This window comes from Haplochromis burtoni, unplaced genomic scaffold (genome assembly GCF_018398535.1).
Source record: "Haplochromis burtoni strain Fernald_Lab_line unplaced genomic scaffold, NCSU_Asbu1 Contig_45, whole genome shotgun sequence".
NCBI lineage: Eukaryota > Metazoa > Chordata > Actinopteri > Cichliformes > Cichlidae > Haplochromis > Haplochromis burtoni.
In genome coordinates, this window is record NW_024582406.1 from 2444095 (window position 1) to 2460755 (window position 16661).

Here is a 16661-nt window from a genome sequence, read left to right on the forward strand (position 1 = left end):
GACAAAGTTAATTCACAACCCTTCTACTTGCTTCATTTGGCTTCCTGCTTATGCGCCAAAACTAAATTCAAATTGGAAGAGAGTGGTTTTGGCACGTTTGCAGAGAGGAGCGATTTGCTTTTTATGGGCAGAATCACAGAATTGATCGATCCAGGTAACATACCTGGTCTGTAGGTTGTGTCTGTCTACACTGCATGTACAAATTCAAATGTAGGCTTTTCTGTTTTAGTCACTCAAGGCGACTGTTAGCTGCGTTGCTCGGGAGAGCAGTATTTATTTGACAGAGTCCAATGGGAAAGCTTGTGAGATTGATGTGACAGTTTCTCAGGAAAATTCACCTTTGTCTTCTTGTCCTGTGATATTTTTTTTGTATTTTTATTTTATTTTTTTAAGAAAATGCACTTTTTCTTCTCTTCTGTCACTTTGGCTAACTGGTGAATCAGTAAAAAATATGTCACCATGACTCATGTTTGTGCCATTTCTTTCTTTTTTCTTAATGACACCTATTTGACACATGATTAATATGCAGGCTGTTTGTGCCTGTTACATAATGCAACCCAGGGTGTGTGTATGTGTGTGTTTTTGAGTGGGTGTGCATAAGGAATAAGCAACATCATGAAAACCATGCAGATGCCACCTAGTTATGAAATATTTTCACAGGATCTGGACCCTGTGAGTCAGAAGAATATTGAACATTAGAAAATGGTTTCAGTAAAACGTTTAGCTTGGGGCACATTAGAATCCTCCTGGTCACATTAAAATACTGAGATGAGATGCTTAGGAAAGAAATTACAGGTTTTCCAAGTGAAATATGAGGTCATCCAATAGGCTACCAAGATTTATTTAGTCTTCACGTCTGCTGCGCCTTAACTCAACATTTTTCTAGTGTTTTTGATCTGTTCTTCTTTCTTTAACAATTTTGAGTGAGTGGTTTTTGACCCTCTTTGATCTTTTTTTTATTAGCTTGCGTGATTTTCAAGTAAAACAAAAGTCACAGTGTAAGCAACATGAGGCCAAAGTCTCAGGAGCAGTCACCTTGCTGAGTACTAACTTTCCATTTATTTAAAGTAAATCTATTATGCTTTCATATACAGAAACCAGTTTGAGGTGATTTAAACTTTGTTACGTTGTGTGTTAGCAGCCATCAGAAGTTTGGGTACGCTGTGGCCATAAATGGGTGGACACGGTCAGCAACAATACTCAGGTTAGGCCGTGAAGTTTAAACAGTTCTCAATTAGTGTTAATTTGCCAAGAAGCTATCCTTATGGCACCACCAGCGTGAACTGCTGATGCAGCAGAAACCAAAACTCATGAGACCAAAACCTTTGGAAAGGAAGTACAGGACATGGCAAACAGCAACAACTGGAAAGGGAAATAAAAATGCCCCCCACTCACAGATGAACAGTTTCCATCCACTCTATAAGCACAAACACATCATAAACAGACACCTTAGTAGGACTACCGAATGTAGTGATGAAGATTTTGTAATGAAGGACGGAATATATTTGATGTGTGTATGCGTACAAACAAAGCTCTATTTAAATGTCAAGAAGCAGTCCTATTGTTCTGAGAAATATCACAGAGAATAGCTGCTCTGCTGATGCTTGTGCAAACTGGCACTCCCTCAGTACGTCATCATGGTAAACAACTTCTTTCACATTATAATAGAAAAGCACTGTCCCATATTTTCCCTGCCTCTTTCATAGGTGGCCTGCCCTGCTCAGATGGAATAATCGGGTTCCCCAATTGAGCACGAGACACAGATCGTTTTGTTTTTCTTTTGTTTGTTGGTCCAATTGGGAAAAAGCTCATATCACTTTGGTATAAAAATCACTGTTAATTATTAGTGAGCTGACAGTTAATTGAATTTCTGCAAATGGTCATTTCAGTTTTAACAAACAAGTTTGGGTCTTAGGAGGTTAAAGCAAGTTAAACTCTTTGTTGATTCTAAAGTTTGTATATGATTCAAGACATAATAAATTATCTTGACCTTACCAGGTCTTAAAATTAGGTAAATGCAACGTCAGATGAACAATAGCATGTGTGTTATTCTATTTAACAAAACCTAATTCAGCGGCAGAGTGGGGAACGTATACTTCATGATTCAATAGCTTGTAGAATAACCTTCAGCAGCAATAACTGAGCAGTTTGTAATGAGGTGTTTGAGCTGATATGCTGTGTTTGGTTTTCTCCAAATATGGCGCTGTGCATTATAGCCAGTCATCTCCACTTTGGTCTCGTCAGTCCAAAGGATTTGTTCAGATGCAGCTTTGCAAACCTAAACGGTGTTTGTTCGTTTTATAAACAAATCACACCTTTTCACTCTGTTCCTAATTATACTGTCATCAGCTTTAACATTTAACATGCTAACTAAGGCCTGTAGAGTCTGAGAGATAACCTTTGTTTTTGTTTTTTTTTGTTTTGGGGTTTTTTTGTTTTTTTTGGGGGGGGGGGTCTTTTTTTGACAGTTTTTCTGAGCATTGCACGGTCTAATGTTTGGAAGATATTGATACGATATTGTGTTAACACACATGTGAAAGCTACAGAGCAGCAAACAACTGCCAGAACTCCTGCTTTTATAGAGGTGCTCACACTCGCTGATGATCAGTTAAGCAACTGCATTTGATTATCAGCACCTGGTCTGTACTTACCTTTTTAATTCCTATGGAAGCTGTAAGGGTGTGCTTTGTTTTTCCACACACTGCTACCGCATTTTAGCTCACTTTTGTTAAATAAGTAATGACACAGCACTGTAATGTGTTGCTGTATTTACTTTTATGCGAATCATTTTGTATTTTGTACATATTCATGTTGTTTTCTTTGTTCTTTTTAAGTGTACTTTAAGAAGTTTGTGATGCAGTAAATATAATGATACGGGTAACATGACAAATGTTCAGTTTATAAAGGAGTAGGTAATGGATGATACTAGGTTCTAATTTATAAATAATCGGGTATGAATAACTTGAGTTTACTATATAATATTATACTGCAGTATATTTCTAACTAACTAGGCAGTTCATTCTGTTTCTCCTACTTCTCTTCTTTAACACATTTTTTCTAATGACAACGTGAAAGAAAGGAAGACTTGAAATTAGAGGTCAAGTGTGTGGCATGATCTTTGGATGCCAACTACATAGTGGGATATTTAGACATGTCATTTAGTAGTATCATTTCCAAAGTCTTGCCAATACAAACAACGGCAGCAGAACTCAAAGCAAAGTTTTAAATATAAAAAAGACATTCTCTCAACATTTGACCTTATTTGACCTTGAAGAAGAGGTCAAAGGTCAAAGGAATATTATATTTATAATCCCTATATATCACTCTCTATTTGTCTATATATTGTCAATACAAGCAATGGCAGTGCTAAACATAGTTTTACAAAGCTTTATGTAGTATTGTTGTCACTAACCGTCAGATTAATCTACCGGCCTTTGAGAAAAGGTCAAAGGCCAGATGTGACATGATTTTTTTTCAATCTAAATTCTAAATAAATTATTTTTCTTTTTTTTTGTTCATGTTTTTGTCTGACAGCAGAACATAAAAACATTGACTACAGGAATAGTTATCCCCATACAGTCACGTCTCTGTCCTGTTTTTTGAATAGTACTTAAAAAACCATAACGCACAAAAGTGAAAACAAAATCACAAACAAACATTTAAAAAAGTAAAAACAGAGTGTTTATAAACTTAGCTTGAGCTTGACCTCTGGGTATACTAAACGTTTACATCCAATACAAAACACATATCACAATATCTGTCTAAACAGACCTATCCTCTATGTAGTGCAAGAAGGGACCCCAGACCTGATCAAAGATATCTTCTCTCCTCTAAGTTACCTGTTCATATATAGCCATTTTTTTCAGTCCATTCCTTAAAGCAGCAAGAGTTAGATGATGTCCAGTGTCCCATTATTATCCTGCACCTTGTTATGGCGGCCAGACGCACCCACAGCCTCTGTCTTCCAGATAGATTCATGCTATCTGGTAACAGACTCAGGACACACAAAGCGGGAGACTTCGAGAGATCAAATTGAAAAGGACCTTTCAAAAGGTTAATGATCCCATCGCACATGTGGACATTTTTTTCACATGCATACAGCACATGAACTAAAGTCCCAGCTTCTTTCTGACACTTCCAGCAGGTGTCTTTGTCAACTAAATTCAGTCTGAATAGTTTGCTAGGGGTCCAATAGCTTCTGTGGAGTAATTTGTACTGGATATGCTGTGATTGCGTGTGGCATGAGCAACCATACCAACATATAACCAGCTTCTTCCAACTGTCCTCTGAAATCTGGATTCCCAAATCTCTCTCCCAGCCCAGCTTCAGCCCCTGTAGACAGGCGATTGTGCCTCTCTGAAGATCCCACAGAATTTAGACGGTTTAGTTTCCAAATAAATCCCCCAACTTAATTCCTGCACTAGCCTACGTGAACGGTTTCTTACCAATTAATAATTTCTTATTATACCAAATAGAGGCTCTAGAGGTAAGATAAGGATTGGTATTAATGAACTGGTGAGCTCTAAACCAAGTCTCTTGTTTAAAAGCCAGTACTGGTCTTCCCCTGTGAGAGAAAAAGGCCTCTAAAGATGTTTGAGTCACTAGGCTTTCCTCAGTCACTACCCAGCACGAGTTATTTATCTTAGCTAATTGGGAGAGAGAAAACGCATACCAGTCCATCTTGGATAGTGCTAATCCACCACTATCTTTGACAGCATGTACTTTGGACCAAAGAAAGACTGTGTTTTTGCCTGCGCACACATACCCCCCCCCCCCCCCCCCCCCCACAACTGTATTATAAAGCTTGAAGAGGTTGTGTGGAAACATTATAGGTAACGTAAACAGATTATACTGGAGCTTTGGGGAAACAATCATCTTTACTCCATCTTTTCCTCCAAGCGGGAGATTCTGTTCAGTTTCATTAAGAGACTCAATTCCACCTTTCACTGCGTTCATGTCATGAGCTGTCAGTTCCAGAATAGATCTTATGCAAGTCAACTCAGCAGCCACATTATCTTTGGATGAACTCCTAATGTCAGCTCCATTTAGTGACTCAGCTATTCTGGATAACGACGTAGCCTGAGAATTGTTGGCTTTCCCTTTGCGAGGTACTCGGCCGGGTATGTGTGAAATAATGACTTTTCTAACTCATTCCACTGCAATTGCAGGACCTAGACCAAAAAAAAAAAAAAAAATCAATGGACTTTAACTTATTTTTTTCCGAGAGTTTGGGAGGAATACGAGCTTTGCTCCGACTTAAGCTGCCATCCTGGGCCGGCGTACCACGTGACCCTCATCTAAAGTCTTTCTATATGTTGACAGTATACACACAACACTTTTCAGAATAATATTTTCTAAATGATAAGGCCTTTTTTTTTACTCATGAATCATTAAGTTAACCTTAAAGACTTTGGTGAATGTAAAGCAAATTTTGCAGCTGGCAGAATGACACACACACACACACGCTACATGACCTCCTCTGCGGAGGTAATAAACAGCAAGTGAATTCAGACACAGACCACGGTCTCTGGGTTCACAGCATGTGATATATCCCACCTGCCTCTTTATTCCAAATTAGAACATTATCATAGCCATCTAAGTAATGGATGAGCGCCGGTACTTGCAGAGAACTGTGGGAAACTTTAAAGCTAAAGATATTCTTTACACAACTAAATTATGATCTTTCAGAGAAATATGACTTAAACCAGAGTAGTGCATATCCCTTAATCCCAATGACACATTCCTGTGTGGAATAAAACTTCATCAGTGGTCTTCCAACCTACATTGAGATCTGACAGGAAAATAAAAAATATTATTGTCTGAAGATCAATAGCAACTTTCACCAGTTCTGATTCTGTGATATGATGTGCTGTATGCCCCGACTGCAAGGAGGTACAGGTAATTTGCAAAAGCTTTTTCAAGGATTTCAGGGTTAGGCTGGATCGTTGGATCGATGACGTATCGTTGAGTAAAATTGCTGGATCGAGAATACACATATGACATCCCATTTGATAAGCTGAGTTCAGTGATTGGAAATGAGCCAGAGAAACCTTTGGAAAGGATGATTTTAGATTTGCATCTTTCCATTTGATTTCATATTTTCTTTAAAGCACATGCATGTAAAGTGTACCATGGGGCCTTGCTTCCTTTGGTCCATGACCTTTTCAGGGATGAGCTTATTTGCTTGTGTGTTTTTTTGTTTGTAATGTATTACTTACATCATGTTGAAGTTAAACTCTCAGACCTATGTATATAGATACATCTGAAACCATATTAGACATTTTCTTTTGTGTAGAGAAAAAAAAACATTTACAGTTTTCAGTAACTTTAAGATCAGCCTGTGGTTATTGCAAATTATTACAACTGGTCACATAGTTAGGCCATATTTACATGCTGTGCTCAAATTAACACCTTGAAACAGAGCAAATGTTGAATGGTGCTTTGACCATGCACAGGTGATCTTTATCCCTCCCTCATTTCCCTCCTCCCTCCCTCCCTCCCTTGGGAGCTACAAAGCTAGATCCATGGTGATGTGCTATTACTCAGCTGCTTCGGTCACACCCACCCTGTGCCCTCCCCTCCCTTCACTCTGCTTATAATCAGCCAACAGCCCAAAAATAAGAGCAGAATCCTGAAAAAGTCTCTTGCAAGTTGTTTACACATAACGCAGTGCCACAGCCACAGAAGCGAGACGTACGTTTCAGTGTGGGTCATTTTTGTGAGGACAGCAAAACAACAAACCCCTGTGCTCCTGTTACCTCACGGTGCGCTCCCACAGCAGCTGTCTGAATCACAGCAGTGAAGGCAGGAGCCGGAGAACGTCCTCGGACAACACTTGAGAAAAGGTAGGCCGCTTCACTTGGATTCGTTGCTGTTTAACTGTTCTATGAGGCTGCTTCGTGTGAGCGTGCAAGTCTGGCTATTTTGTATGAGAGCTGTACCCGCACAGGGAGAGATCCACCCAACAATGATCCTTTGTCTCCTGAGACCTGCCTGCAATTATTCTGCTCAATGGGATCCTTTGAGATTTCTCCATCTGTGTTTTCTTTGATGGTGGTTGTCGAATTGGAGACAGTTTAGAGGTTCCATTTAAAAACACAAACACAACACGTCATGTTTAACGCATAAAGTGTAAAATATCTCACCTCCAGACAAGACTGCTACCTCCAGTCAGTACGCCGTTGGGTCCTTTTACAGTAATCACGGAGGCATTTTGAGATTATTCTGTGACTTGGGCTCATTAATACATCACCAGGCCCACTCCTCAGTGTCAGAGTGAATCAGTGACCTTAAGGAAGCAGGAAGAGCTTGAAGGAGTGAACAAGCTAAAGTTTGGGGGAGTCAAGGCAACAAGTCATTATGCTTGGAGCAGTATCCTGGCATCTGAATGTATGATTAACTTGATGACAACCAGCTTTACTCAAACAGAGCAGCAGAGCTAAATTATTAGAGAAACTACTTCCTGATTTTGGTTAATGTGATATGTTTGGATGAATGGATGTTTGGTGTAAGCTGATAGGGAAGAACTATAAAGGCTGCTGTGGTTTAAATTTTCCAAGAGAGGTAATGCAGAGACGACGGCACAGTGAATATCCAAATTCTAGGAAGACAGCCTGCTGCTGTACACAGGCGGATTCTGCTCAGTCATAGCTGTTAACAACTTGTCTTGTTTCCTCCCACCACACAAAGAGTGCTGTTCCCATTCTGGGAGATCTACACACACACACACACACACACACACACACACACACACACACACACACACACACATTTGTAAGTGACAATCTTTAAGTGACTCAAAACAGAGGGTGGTAGGAGAATACTTAGTGACAGCATGCTGTCATCTGTGTGCCTGAGTTTGATGGATGATGCATTGGAGTAAAGAGCCTTGTACAGAGTTAGCGAAAGGGTTGTCACACTACACCTCAGTTTAGCCTAAACTCAAACATCAACTCACCCCCACAGCATGTTCAGGGAATGGTGCGCTGGCTGGCCACAGAGTTCGCTCCCTATGCAAATACATACACTGGTGTCTTTACTAGGATATTCTTAACATTTAAAAATATTATGAAAGCACATAGCAAGTGCACTGGTGAGATGAAAAAAAGTCCACAAATAAGGAATATTTGCTTATGAATAGTATTCATCTTCCGAATTTGGTTCCTCCCCTCCTTTGCATGCCGCTGGGCTTTTTTGTTTTGTTGTGTGCGGTGACAAACTTTCCAGTATAGAGTGAGATTTACTTCCTCTATCGTCACCTCTCTTCTCCGATTACTGCTAAACCAAAAGCGCTCACAGTTACATGTGCACCGTGAGTGACCTTATAGAGTAAATGACAGGCTCAAGAGTTTAAGATAAGTTATTAAGCTCACAAAGACTAAAAGGTGACAAGAGTTTGAAGCTACCCCACCCTGTGGCCTCCCTGCTCACAGAGCAGCTCTACTAATTCATTGGCTAATTTGCTTCTTCAAGGAAGAAGTGAAACCTGAGACAACAGGTGAGCAGGATGATTAATGCTCTTTACAGAAAAACACATTCATGCAGGTAAAAGCAAAGTGTTGCTAAATAAGTGCTCTTAGTGAGATAAAACCAGACTAAAGTTTAAAAACGTGTCTCTATCATTCTTCCTCTGACTGTAGGTAGAAATATCAGCAGCAAAAATGGGATGCTTTCAATTCCTCAAATTCATGATGTTTGCGTTCAACGGCATCATCTTTGTAAGTAAAGACTCTCATTGTTTTATAATTTTATTTAAGTTTGAAGGATGCTGACAGTTACTTACAATTTTCTTTAAGTGTGACTCAGCAGTACTGTGTAGTCTGAATGTTGTACAAAAGCATACAAATACAAATAACTGGTTATTTTTACACCACCAACAAGAGTTGTAAACTGTAAATTGCACATTACAGATATTTTCAGAACATTGAGTATTGGACTTATCTATTTTAAAGTTATTAGAGTAAAAATGCATTTTCTACAAGACAGTCTCAAGGCAAAACCCTCCCTGCCTAAGTCTTACAGACAAAAGCATGGTAGCAGTCACCGTGACAAAAAAGACTGTCTCTTATGCATAAAATCTGTGAAGTGCTCTTTTAACTTCTCCACCCTCCACATGTTTCTTCTTCAGCTGGCAGGTGCTGCCATCCTGGGTGTTGGGATCTGGGTGAAGGTGGATAGCGGTTCCGTCCTTACCTTTCTTGGGAAAATTGACAACATGCCAGCAGAGCTAAGCCAGGTGCTCAATGTGGGCTACCTGTTGATTGCAATTGGGATCTTGCTAGTCGTCATCGGCTTTCTAGGCTGCTGTGGAGCCATGAGGGAGAGCAAGTGTATGCTACTGCTGGTAGGTTGTTGCCTGCTAGAGGCTTAAAGAAATACTTTGACATTTTGGCACACTTTCTTGAGTGTAGAGCCCTTGAAGGTCAATAGGGCAGTAATTTTTTTTTTATGGGAACAAGTCACCCTCAGTACACAAGTCCATTCATCTAGTACAAACATAATAATTCATTCCGTAAAATGCATACAGCCAACAAATAAGGGAGAGGACTCACCAGCCTGGTTTCAGTTTTGAGTTTGAGTTTGAGTGACAATACAGAGGTTACGATATAAAGGTTAAGGAACTATGTTGTCAGTTATTGCTAACAAGCTTAATTAGCAAGACATATCTATAAACTCTAACGGAGAATTTTTGGTACAGCAGTTGTGACCTTTAGCAAATGTATGGTCTATAAAATTACCTGAATTGTACATAATTACCAGTTAACAATATAAGCACTCCATACTGTACAGTAATGCCACTGTTTTGCACATATTCAACTCTGTATATTTTATATATTTTATTATTATTATTATTATTATTATTATTTTCTTTTTATTTATTTTTTTATTTTTTTACTATTTAATTTGTAAAAATGTGTATACACACACACACACACACACACACACACACACACACACGTAGGAAAATATTTAGTATACACATCCAGAAATGCATACACTATTATATATTGTACATATATTTATTAGTTTCAGGTTGGCCATTCTTGTATTTTGCTCGTTTGTGTTGTTGTGTTTGCACATCTCTGTTGCTTGTGGGGCTCGCACACAAGAATTTCACTCGCATGTGCTGTGCCAGTGTGCCTGCACATGTGATGTGACAATAAAAGTGATTTGATTTGATTTGATAAGCCTTGGGCTTCAGTTCAAATCCCTATCCTTATGAAGACACATGTAGGATCTTTCTTTTAGTATTATAAACACAAAGCCGACAACACAAAGATGAAGACCAGCCCAAAGAGACTTCAAAGCGAACACCACAGTGATCCTACTAGAGAAACATAAACAAGTAGAAACAGGCTGGAGCCTCACTGCTCATCTGTTTATTACCTGCTGAAGTTCACGGTATGGCTGCTGGGCTAGGGTCAGCAAGTGCTACACTTTAACATCACTCAGGGCTAGCTTTGCATTAATGTGTTGTCCATGCTTGCAAAGACCTGAAGCGTAATGTGGTTGTTTCTGTCCTAGATGCAGTTTGCACTTTACCATTGCACCCTTGTCCTTTTCAATAGGAATAAAAGTAATGTCTATATCAACAATGCGGACCATCACTTTCTTCCTCTTGTACACAAACTGAGATCAGCTTTTCTCCACGCTTCTCCAAGGACCAACAACTCAAGCTAGGGTTGCCCACAGGCTGGATGGTTGTGACACTGTTCTCTAGTGACAGTAAAAAACTACAACATGTAAACAACAGTTTGCAAAACTTTATTCTAGTCTGTGCACAGAGGCACTACAGAGCAATAGTTTACCCTGAAAAAGAGAAACAGACAAACACAGATGCGTGCTACCTGCTACTTAGACCACATGTTACCCCCAGCTATAGCAAGTAATAAGTGCAATCACTGCAGTAATAGTGGAGTTTCTTTTTCTTTAAGGTAGAATATGTGGAGCCATCTATCCGACACCAGCTTGACCTGGAGTACAATCCATTGCCTTTAATCTTTGTACTGAAAACACTGCTGCAGCAGGTTAACGAATACAGCTTGTTCCGTGATCTCTGTATGGCTAATTTACCAAGAAAATTACACAACAGTGGCAGGACAGATTACAGGTTTTTCTGCTTACGCCCACTTCTGCTATCTTGAACTGTGAAGTTGGTGTTGGTGTGGCTGCTCTGACCATCAGAGTGGGAAGTCTGACTTCCTGGTCATTTCAAAAGAAAACTCATGATTCCTGACTTTCCACCTCAAATGGATCAAAGCATAAGTAACAAGATGAATAGCTGTATTGTTTAATCACCAAAATGAAGAACAAACGTTTTTGGAAGTCTGTTACAGGAAGCACGCAAAATTATTAGGAACGTAATTAGTTTTCGCACTTCAGCTTTGGCTTCGTGTTCCACCTTCTGAGATTGCTGCTTGGTTAGAAGAGGGCTACTAAGCTCTCCACCAACACTTTTGGTATAGCCAGTTGCTGGCTATATCTCCATGTTTGTTTGTAATTCTTTACGCAAGAAAATTAATTTATGGATACTTTGTGAAAATAAAAGGTCAAAAAATTTCTTTTCAAATGCTCTCTCAAACAAGTTTTTTTCTATTCTTTTTTATTTAAGCTACACTTTAAACAAACCCATTCCAGTAATGGATATTCTTATCTCCTCAACAGTTTTTTATCATAGTCTTGTTGATCTTCATAGCAGAGGTGGCAGGAGCAGTGGTTATTTTGGTATTCAGACCGCTGGTAAGTCTCTAAAGAACTTACAGAGATAATCTTAGTAGCTGCATTATCATGACTATTTGAATGCAAAATTTGCTTCATGTGTGTATGTTAGGCTGAGGAGCTGTTTAACAAGATTGGTCAGGAAGCAGTGAAGAGCATCAAGCAGGGCTATGGGAACAATACTGACATCACAGGACTGTGGAATTCGACAATGAGCACGGTACAAAAATCTGCTAAACAATAAAGTCAGTGGCTTCTGTTTTCAGCAACACTTTTGGTAACGTGCCCACTTTTTCTGTCTACACTAGTTTAAATGTTGTGGATTCTACAACTCATCAGAATTCAAGGAGTCTCCTTACTATAAAAACCACAACAATACATTTCCACCACAGTGCTGTTTGAACCCTGGAAGCCCATGTACTAATGGGGTAAGGACAATTCAAAGTAGTAGAAAAAAAATAATTCAAAATGTCTTTATAATTACGATATCTCTTTAATCTTAACCTACTACATATTTTCTTTAGACAGTCACTGGTTGCTTCCCAAAGATCCGGAAGCTGATTGACGATAACACCGCTGCTATAGTGGGAGTGGCGCTCGGGATTGCAGCTCTGGAGGTATGACACCACTGTTACATTAGGTTGAACTATATGGTAAATGGATGTTTCATTTTTCTCCTTTTGGCACCTTTTCTTACCTTATTTTTGAAATTTTATTCCCTTCAGTTATGTGCCATGGCTGTCTCAATGATCCTTTACTGCAGGATAAAATCTGAAAGTGTCTAACTACAAAGGACAAAGGCCTGAGAGAAATCCCTTAAATCACTGGAATCTTTCTATTTTTTTTATCACTTCCTGTAATGAAAGTCTTGTGCAATCAGATTTAATAATTTAATGTAACAAATCTATTTTTGCTACATTTAAATCTAGCTAATAGATGCGATTAACAAATGTATTTTATCCATGTAAACATCTATGTATGTATGCTATCTACTTAATCAGCTATGAGCACACTGTACACACACACACACACACTCTCACACACACACACACACACACACACACACACACACACACACACACTGTGTATTTGACCAATGATTATTTAATGTAGTCTGTTAATGAGGAATTCAGTGATAAATGTATTCATTGTGATAATGAAACAAAACCTGTTGTCAATGTTGGGCACTGAAAGGGGGATTTTTTTTTTGTTTGCTTGTGTTCGTTTTGCACAATTCAGCTTGTAAATTAGCACCAAAGTTGATACATGATATGTTTATATGGTCTAAAAGTGACTGATTCTTAAATAAAGTCCACATTTCTGGGAGTTTTTGAACTGGCTGCAAGCATTTGTGCCATTTTACAGAAGCTATGATGGTAAGCGCAAGTAAGAAGAGACTAATTTATTATTTATTACACTTTATTACACAAGAAAACACATTGGACATATAGAGGTTACCTTTTACTTTTAACTAGAGAGTTTAACTTATCTGAAACCATTAAGACAGGAAACATGAGCCTAAATGTGAAATTCTACATGTTTTTGTATAACTTGGAGCAAATGGCAGCTTTAATTTAAAATAAGAAGGCTTCTATGTTTGACTCAGGCAGCATGAATTACCTACATAGAAACTGTTAGCAGAGCTGAAGTTTCTCATCCTAGTTTAGTCGTGTATAAATTTGGACTCTGGCTTCATTGGACACTTAGAGTCTGGATAGAAACTTCCTGGTGCTGAGTGAACAGTTGATCTTTGGAATTTGCTGGTTAATAAAAGTACAGGACAAGGGTTAAATGACTTGTCTAAGACAATTTGCCTCCAATGATTTCCACCATGTAGTAAATACACTTAACAGCCATTACATTAGTTACAATAGATTGAAATCTGGTGACTGTGGAAGCCATTTATGTTCAAGAAAGCAGTTTGAAATGATTTGAGCTTTGTGATGTGTTGCATTATCCTGCTGGAAGCAGCAGAAGATGAATACACTGTAATCATAAAGAGATGGACATGGTCAGCAATAATACTGTGATGTTTAAACAATGCTCAGCTGGTATTAATGATCCCAAAATGTGCCAAGAAAATATCACCCATCAGCCTGAGCTGATCAGGAGGGGTCCATGTTTTTATGTCGTTTTCCCCAAAATCTGACCCAATACCACAAATGGAGACTCATCAGATCAGGCGATATTTTTCCAGTCCTGTATTGTCCAATTTTGGTGAGCCTGCACAAATTATAGCCTCAGGTTCCTGTTCTTAGCTGACATGAGGGGCACCTAGCGAGCTCTACTGCTTCAAGGTTTGCTTTGTTGTGTGTTCAGAGGTGCTCTACTGCATACTTTGGTTGTAACAAGCAGTTATTTGAGTGGCTGCCTTTCTGACCTTCCTCCTTTTCTTTTTCTTTTTTTGATACTTTTTATTTATTTATTTAGGAACATTTTTATGCAGAAACCCCCCCCCCCCAAAAAAAACAAAATATTATGAGGTCATGGGAAGACAATATATGCCCGTGTATACAGCTGCACATCCACACATACATATATCAATACTTTGGTATTGCAAGTTCTATGCATTAAAGAGTGCTGCCACAATTTGTAAAGCCCAGCCATTTTCTCCAACGTCTCCTTCCCAAGTCTCCCTGAAGTCGCAGGGTGAAAGTCATACATTCCATCAATTTGATGTCTTCCACTATAGAGCTAAAAAGTATTATAGTGGGAGGGTCTTTACAAAGTTGACGTTTTGTTATAGCCTTTTTCGCAGATGCCAAGAGAATTCTCAGGAGATAAACATCATCTGTAACTAAATCTTCTGCAAAATATCCCAGATACAATGATGCGAATGTACAAGTCACATTGAATCCAAGTACCTTTGTGATTATTTTTACAACTTCCATCCAGAAGGGTCGTATGGATGGGCAGGACCAGAATATGTGTCTGTGGTCTGCCATGACTTCCCCACAGTTTCTCCAACAAAGCGCAGGTGTAGCACTGAATTTAGACTTTTGTTTAGGTGTTATGAAAAAGCGTATAATGTTCTTCCAACAAAAGTCCCGCCACATGTTGGAGTTAGTTGTGGTAAACTGTGTTTCCCAAATCCGTGTTCACCCATCTTCTGTAATCTCGATGTCCATTTCTTTTTCCCATTTCTGTTTTATGTAAATTGTTGAGTCCCTTTTGAGCTTAGTCATACATTTGTACAGTTTACTTATCAGGGCTTTGTTACTCCCGGAGTCATAAGCGTCAATGAAGATGTTAACAATCAAGAAGTCTCCAGGGACACAGCTGTTTATTCTTTTGCCAATATAGTCACGGAGTTGCAAGTATCGGAAAAAGTCTTGTTTCTCGAGGTCGTAAGTCTTGCATAAGGTATCAAAAGCCATAATTTTAGATTTTACGATAACTGAACACACAGCAGTAATTCAATGCCATACCCATTGTCTAAATCTACTGTTGTGGGAGGCAGGTAAAAAAATCAGGTTCGTACACTGGCCACCTCAGAAGTTTTATCTCTTCCTGAAGTTGTGCCTGCTTGACCACTCCCCTCCATATTTTTAATGTAAAACTGACCCATTGGCTGGTTGTCAAGATATTGTCCAACTCAGAAGCTGCGTGACCAAGTCTAGACTGGATCGGTGTGTCCGAGAGAGACATCTCAATCGCCTTCCACCTTGCACAAAAGGATGGGTTACACCAACACACCAAAGACCTCAGCTGAGCAGACAAGTAGTAATCCCTTAATGAAGGTAGAGCCAAGCCCCCTTTCTCCTTCGGCAACTGCAAAGTAGAAAACTTTACCCGTAGTCTTTTGTTAAGCCAAATGAATCTCGAAATCTGTTTATTCCATTCCCTGAACTGCTTCTCTGGAATTGGAATAGGTAAAGCAAGGAAGAGATAGAGTAATTTAGGAAGAATGCTCATTTTAATTATCTGTATCCTGTTTCCAAAGTCGAGAGGGAGCAGGCTCCAAATGTTGAGGTCACTGTATATTTCTCTATTAGTACGACTGTAATTAATATCATACAGTTGTGTTAGGTGTTTAGGCAGGAACACTCCTAAATATTTGATAGTGGTTGCCTTCCATTTAAACTTGAATTCTGACAATAGTGTCTGATCTGGAGAGAAATTAAATGTCAGAACTTGTGTTTTTTTGACATTAAGAACATACCCTGAATATAAGCCATATGTTTCTAACATCTTCATTAATACTGGTACACCTGAGCTGGGGTCTGTGATTGTTACCAAGACGTCGTCTGCGTATAGACATACCTTGTACTCGTCCCCTCCTATTACAATCCCTTTCAACGATGTTTCCTGACGTATAGCCTGGGCTAGGGGTTCGATAAACAAATTGAAGAGATAGGGACTTGCTGGGCACCCCTGCCTGCATCCGCGTTCTAAAAATATGGTATTGGAGAGACTACCGTTAATTTTTATTCTGGCAGTAGGGAGAGAATAAAGAGCTTGGAAACATTTTATAAATTCACTACAGAAACCAAATCTTTTCATCACTAGAAAGAGAAAGTCCCAATTCACTGAATCATAAGCTTTTTCAGCATCTAAGCTAAGAATAATTGAGCTATTTTTCCTATTATTAATGTGTTCGATGATATGTAAAGCTCTCCTAATATTATCATGGGTTTGTCTATTTTTCAAGAAACCCGTTTGGTCTTCATCAATTAATGAAGGCATTACAGCATCCATTCTTTTTACCAAAATAGTTGTGTATAGTTTGTAATCTGAGTTCAGAACACTTATTAGCCTATGAGATTTGCAATTTATTCTATCCTGTCCCCCCTTTCACAAAACAGATATGAAGGCCTCCTTTCAAGATATAATTAAAACTGGTTTCCAACAAGGGTAGAAGGAACTCATGGTTTTGTACCATTCGGCAGGGAACCCGTCGGTACCTGGTGACTAATTGGAATTAAGTCTAGAAATAGCTTTAA

General features: G+C 39.0%; 1 protein-coding gene across 1 annotated transcript; it reads left to right on the plus strand.

Moving 5' to 3' along the window:
- The first annotated feature begins 6604 nt into the window (after positions 1-6604).
- Positions 6605-13044, plus strand: tspan35 (tetraspanin 35). The gene is made up of 8 exons (XM_005926755.2): positions 6605-6845; positions 8640-8717; positions 9128-9343; positions 11665-11739; positions 11831-11938; positions 12027-12146; positions 12243-12335; positions 12444-13044. The coding sequence occupies exons 2-8, from the start codon at positions 8661-8663 to the stop codon at positions 12501-12503; spliced, it is 729 nt and encodes a 242-aa protein (XP_005926817.1). The 5' UTR covers positions 6605-6845; positions 8640-8660; the 3' UTR covers positions 12504-13044.
- Positions 13045-16661: the final 3617 nt, after the last annotated feature.

Excerpts from the sequence above, each read along its gene's own strand:
- tspan35 (XM_005926755.2), top strand. The coding sequence starts at position 8,661 with ATGGGATGCTTTCAATTCCTCAAATTCATGATGTTTGCGTTCAACGGC. Across the intron at positions 11,740-11,830 it reads TTTTGGTATTCAGACCGCTG|GCTGAGGAGCTGTTTAACAA; the intron begins GTAAGTCTCTAA and ends TGTGTATGTTAG. Across the intron at positions 12,336-12,443 it reads TCGGGATTGCAGCTCTGGAG|TTATGTGCCATGGCTGTCTC; the intron begins GTATGACACCAC and ends TATTCCCTTCAG.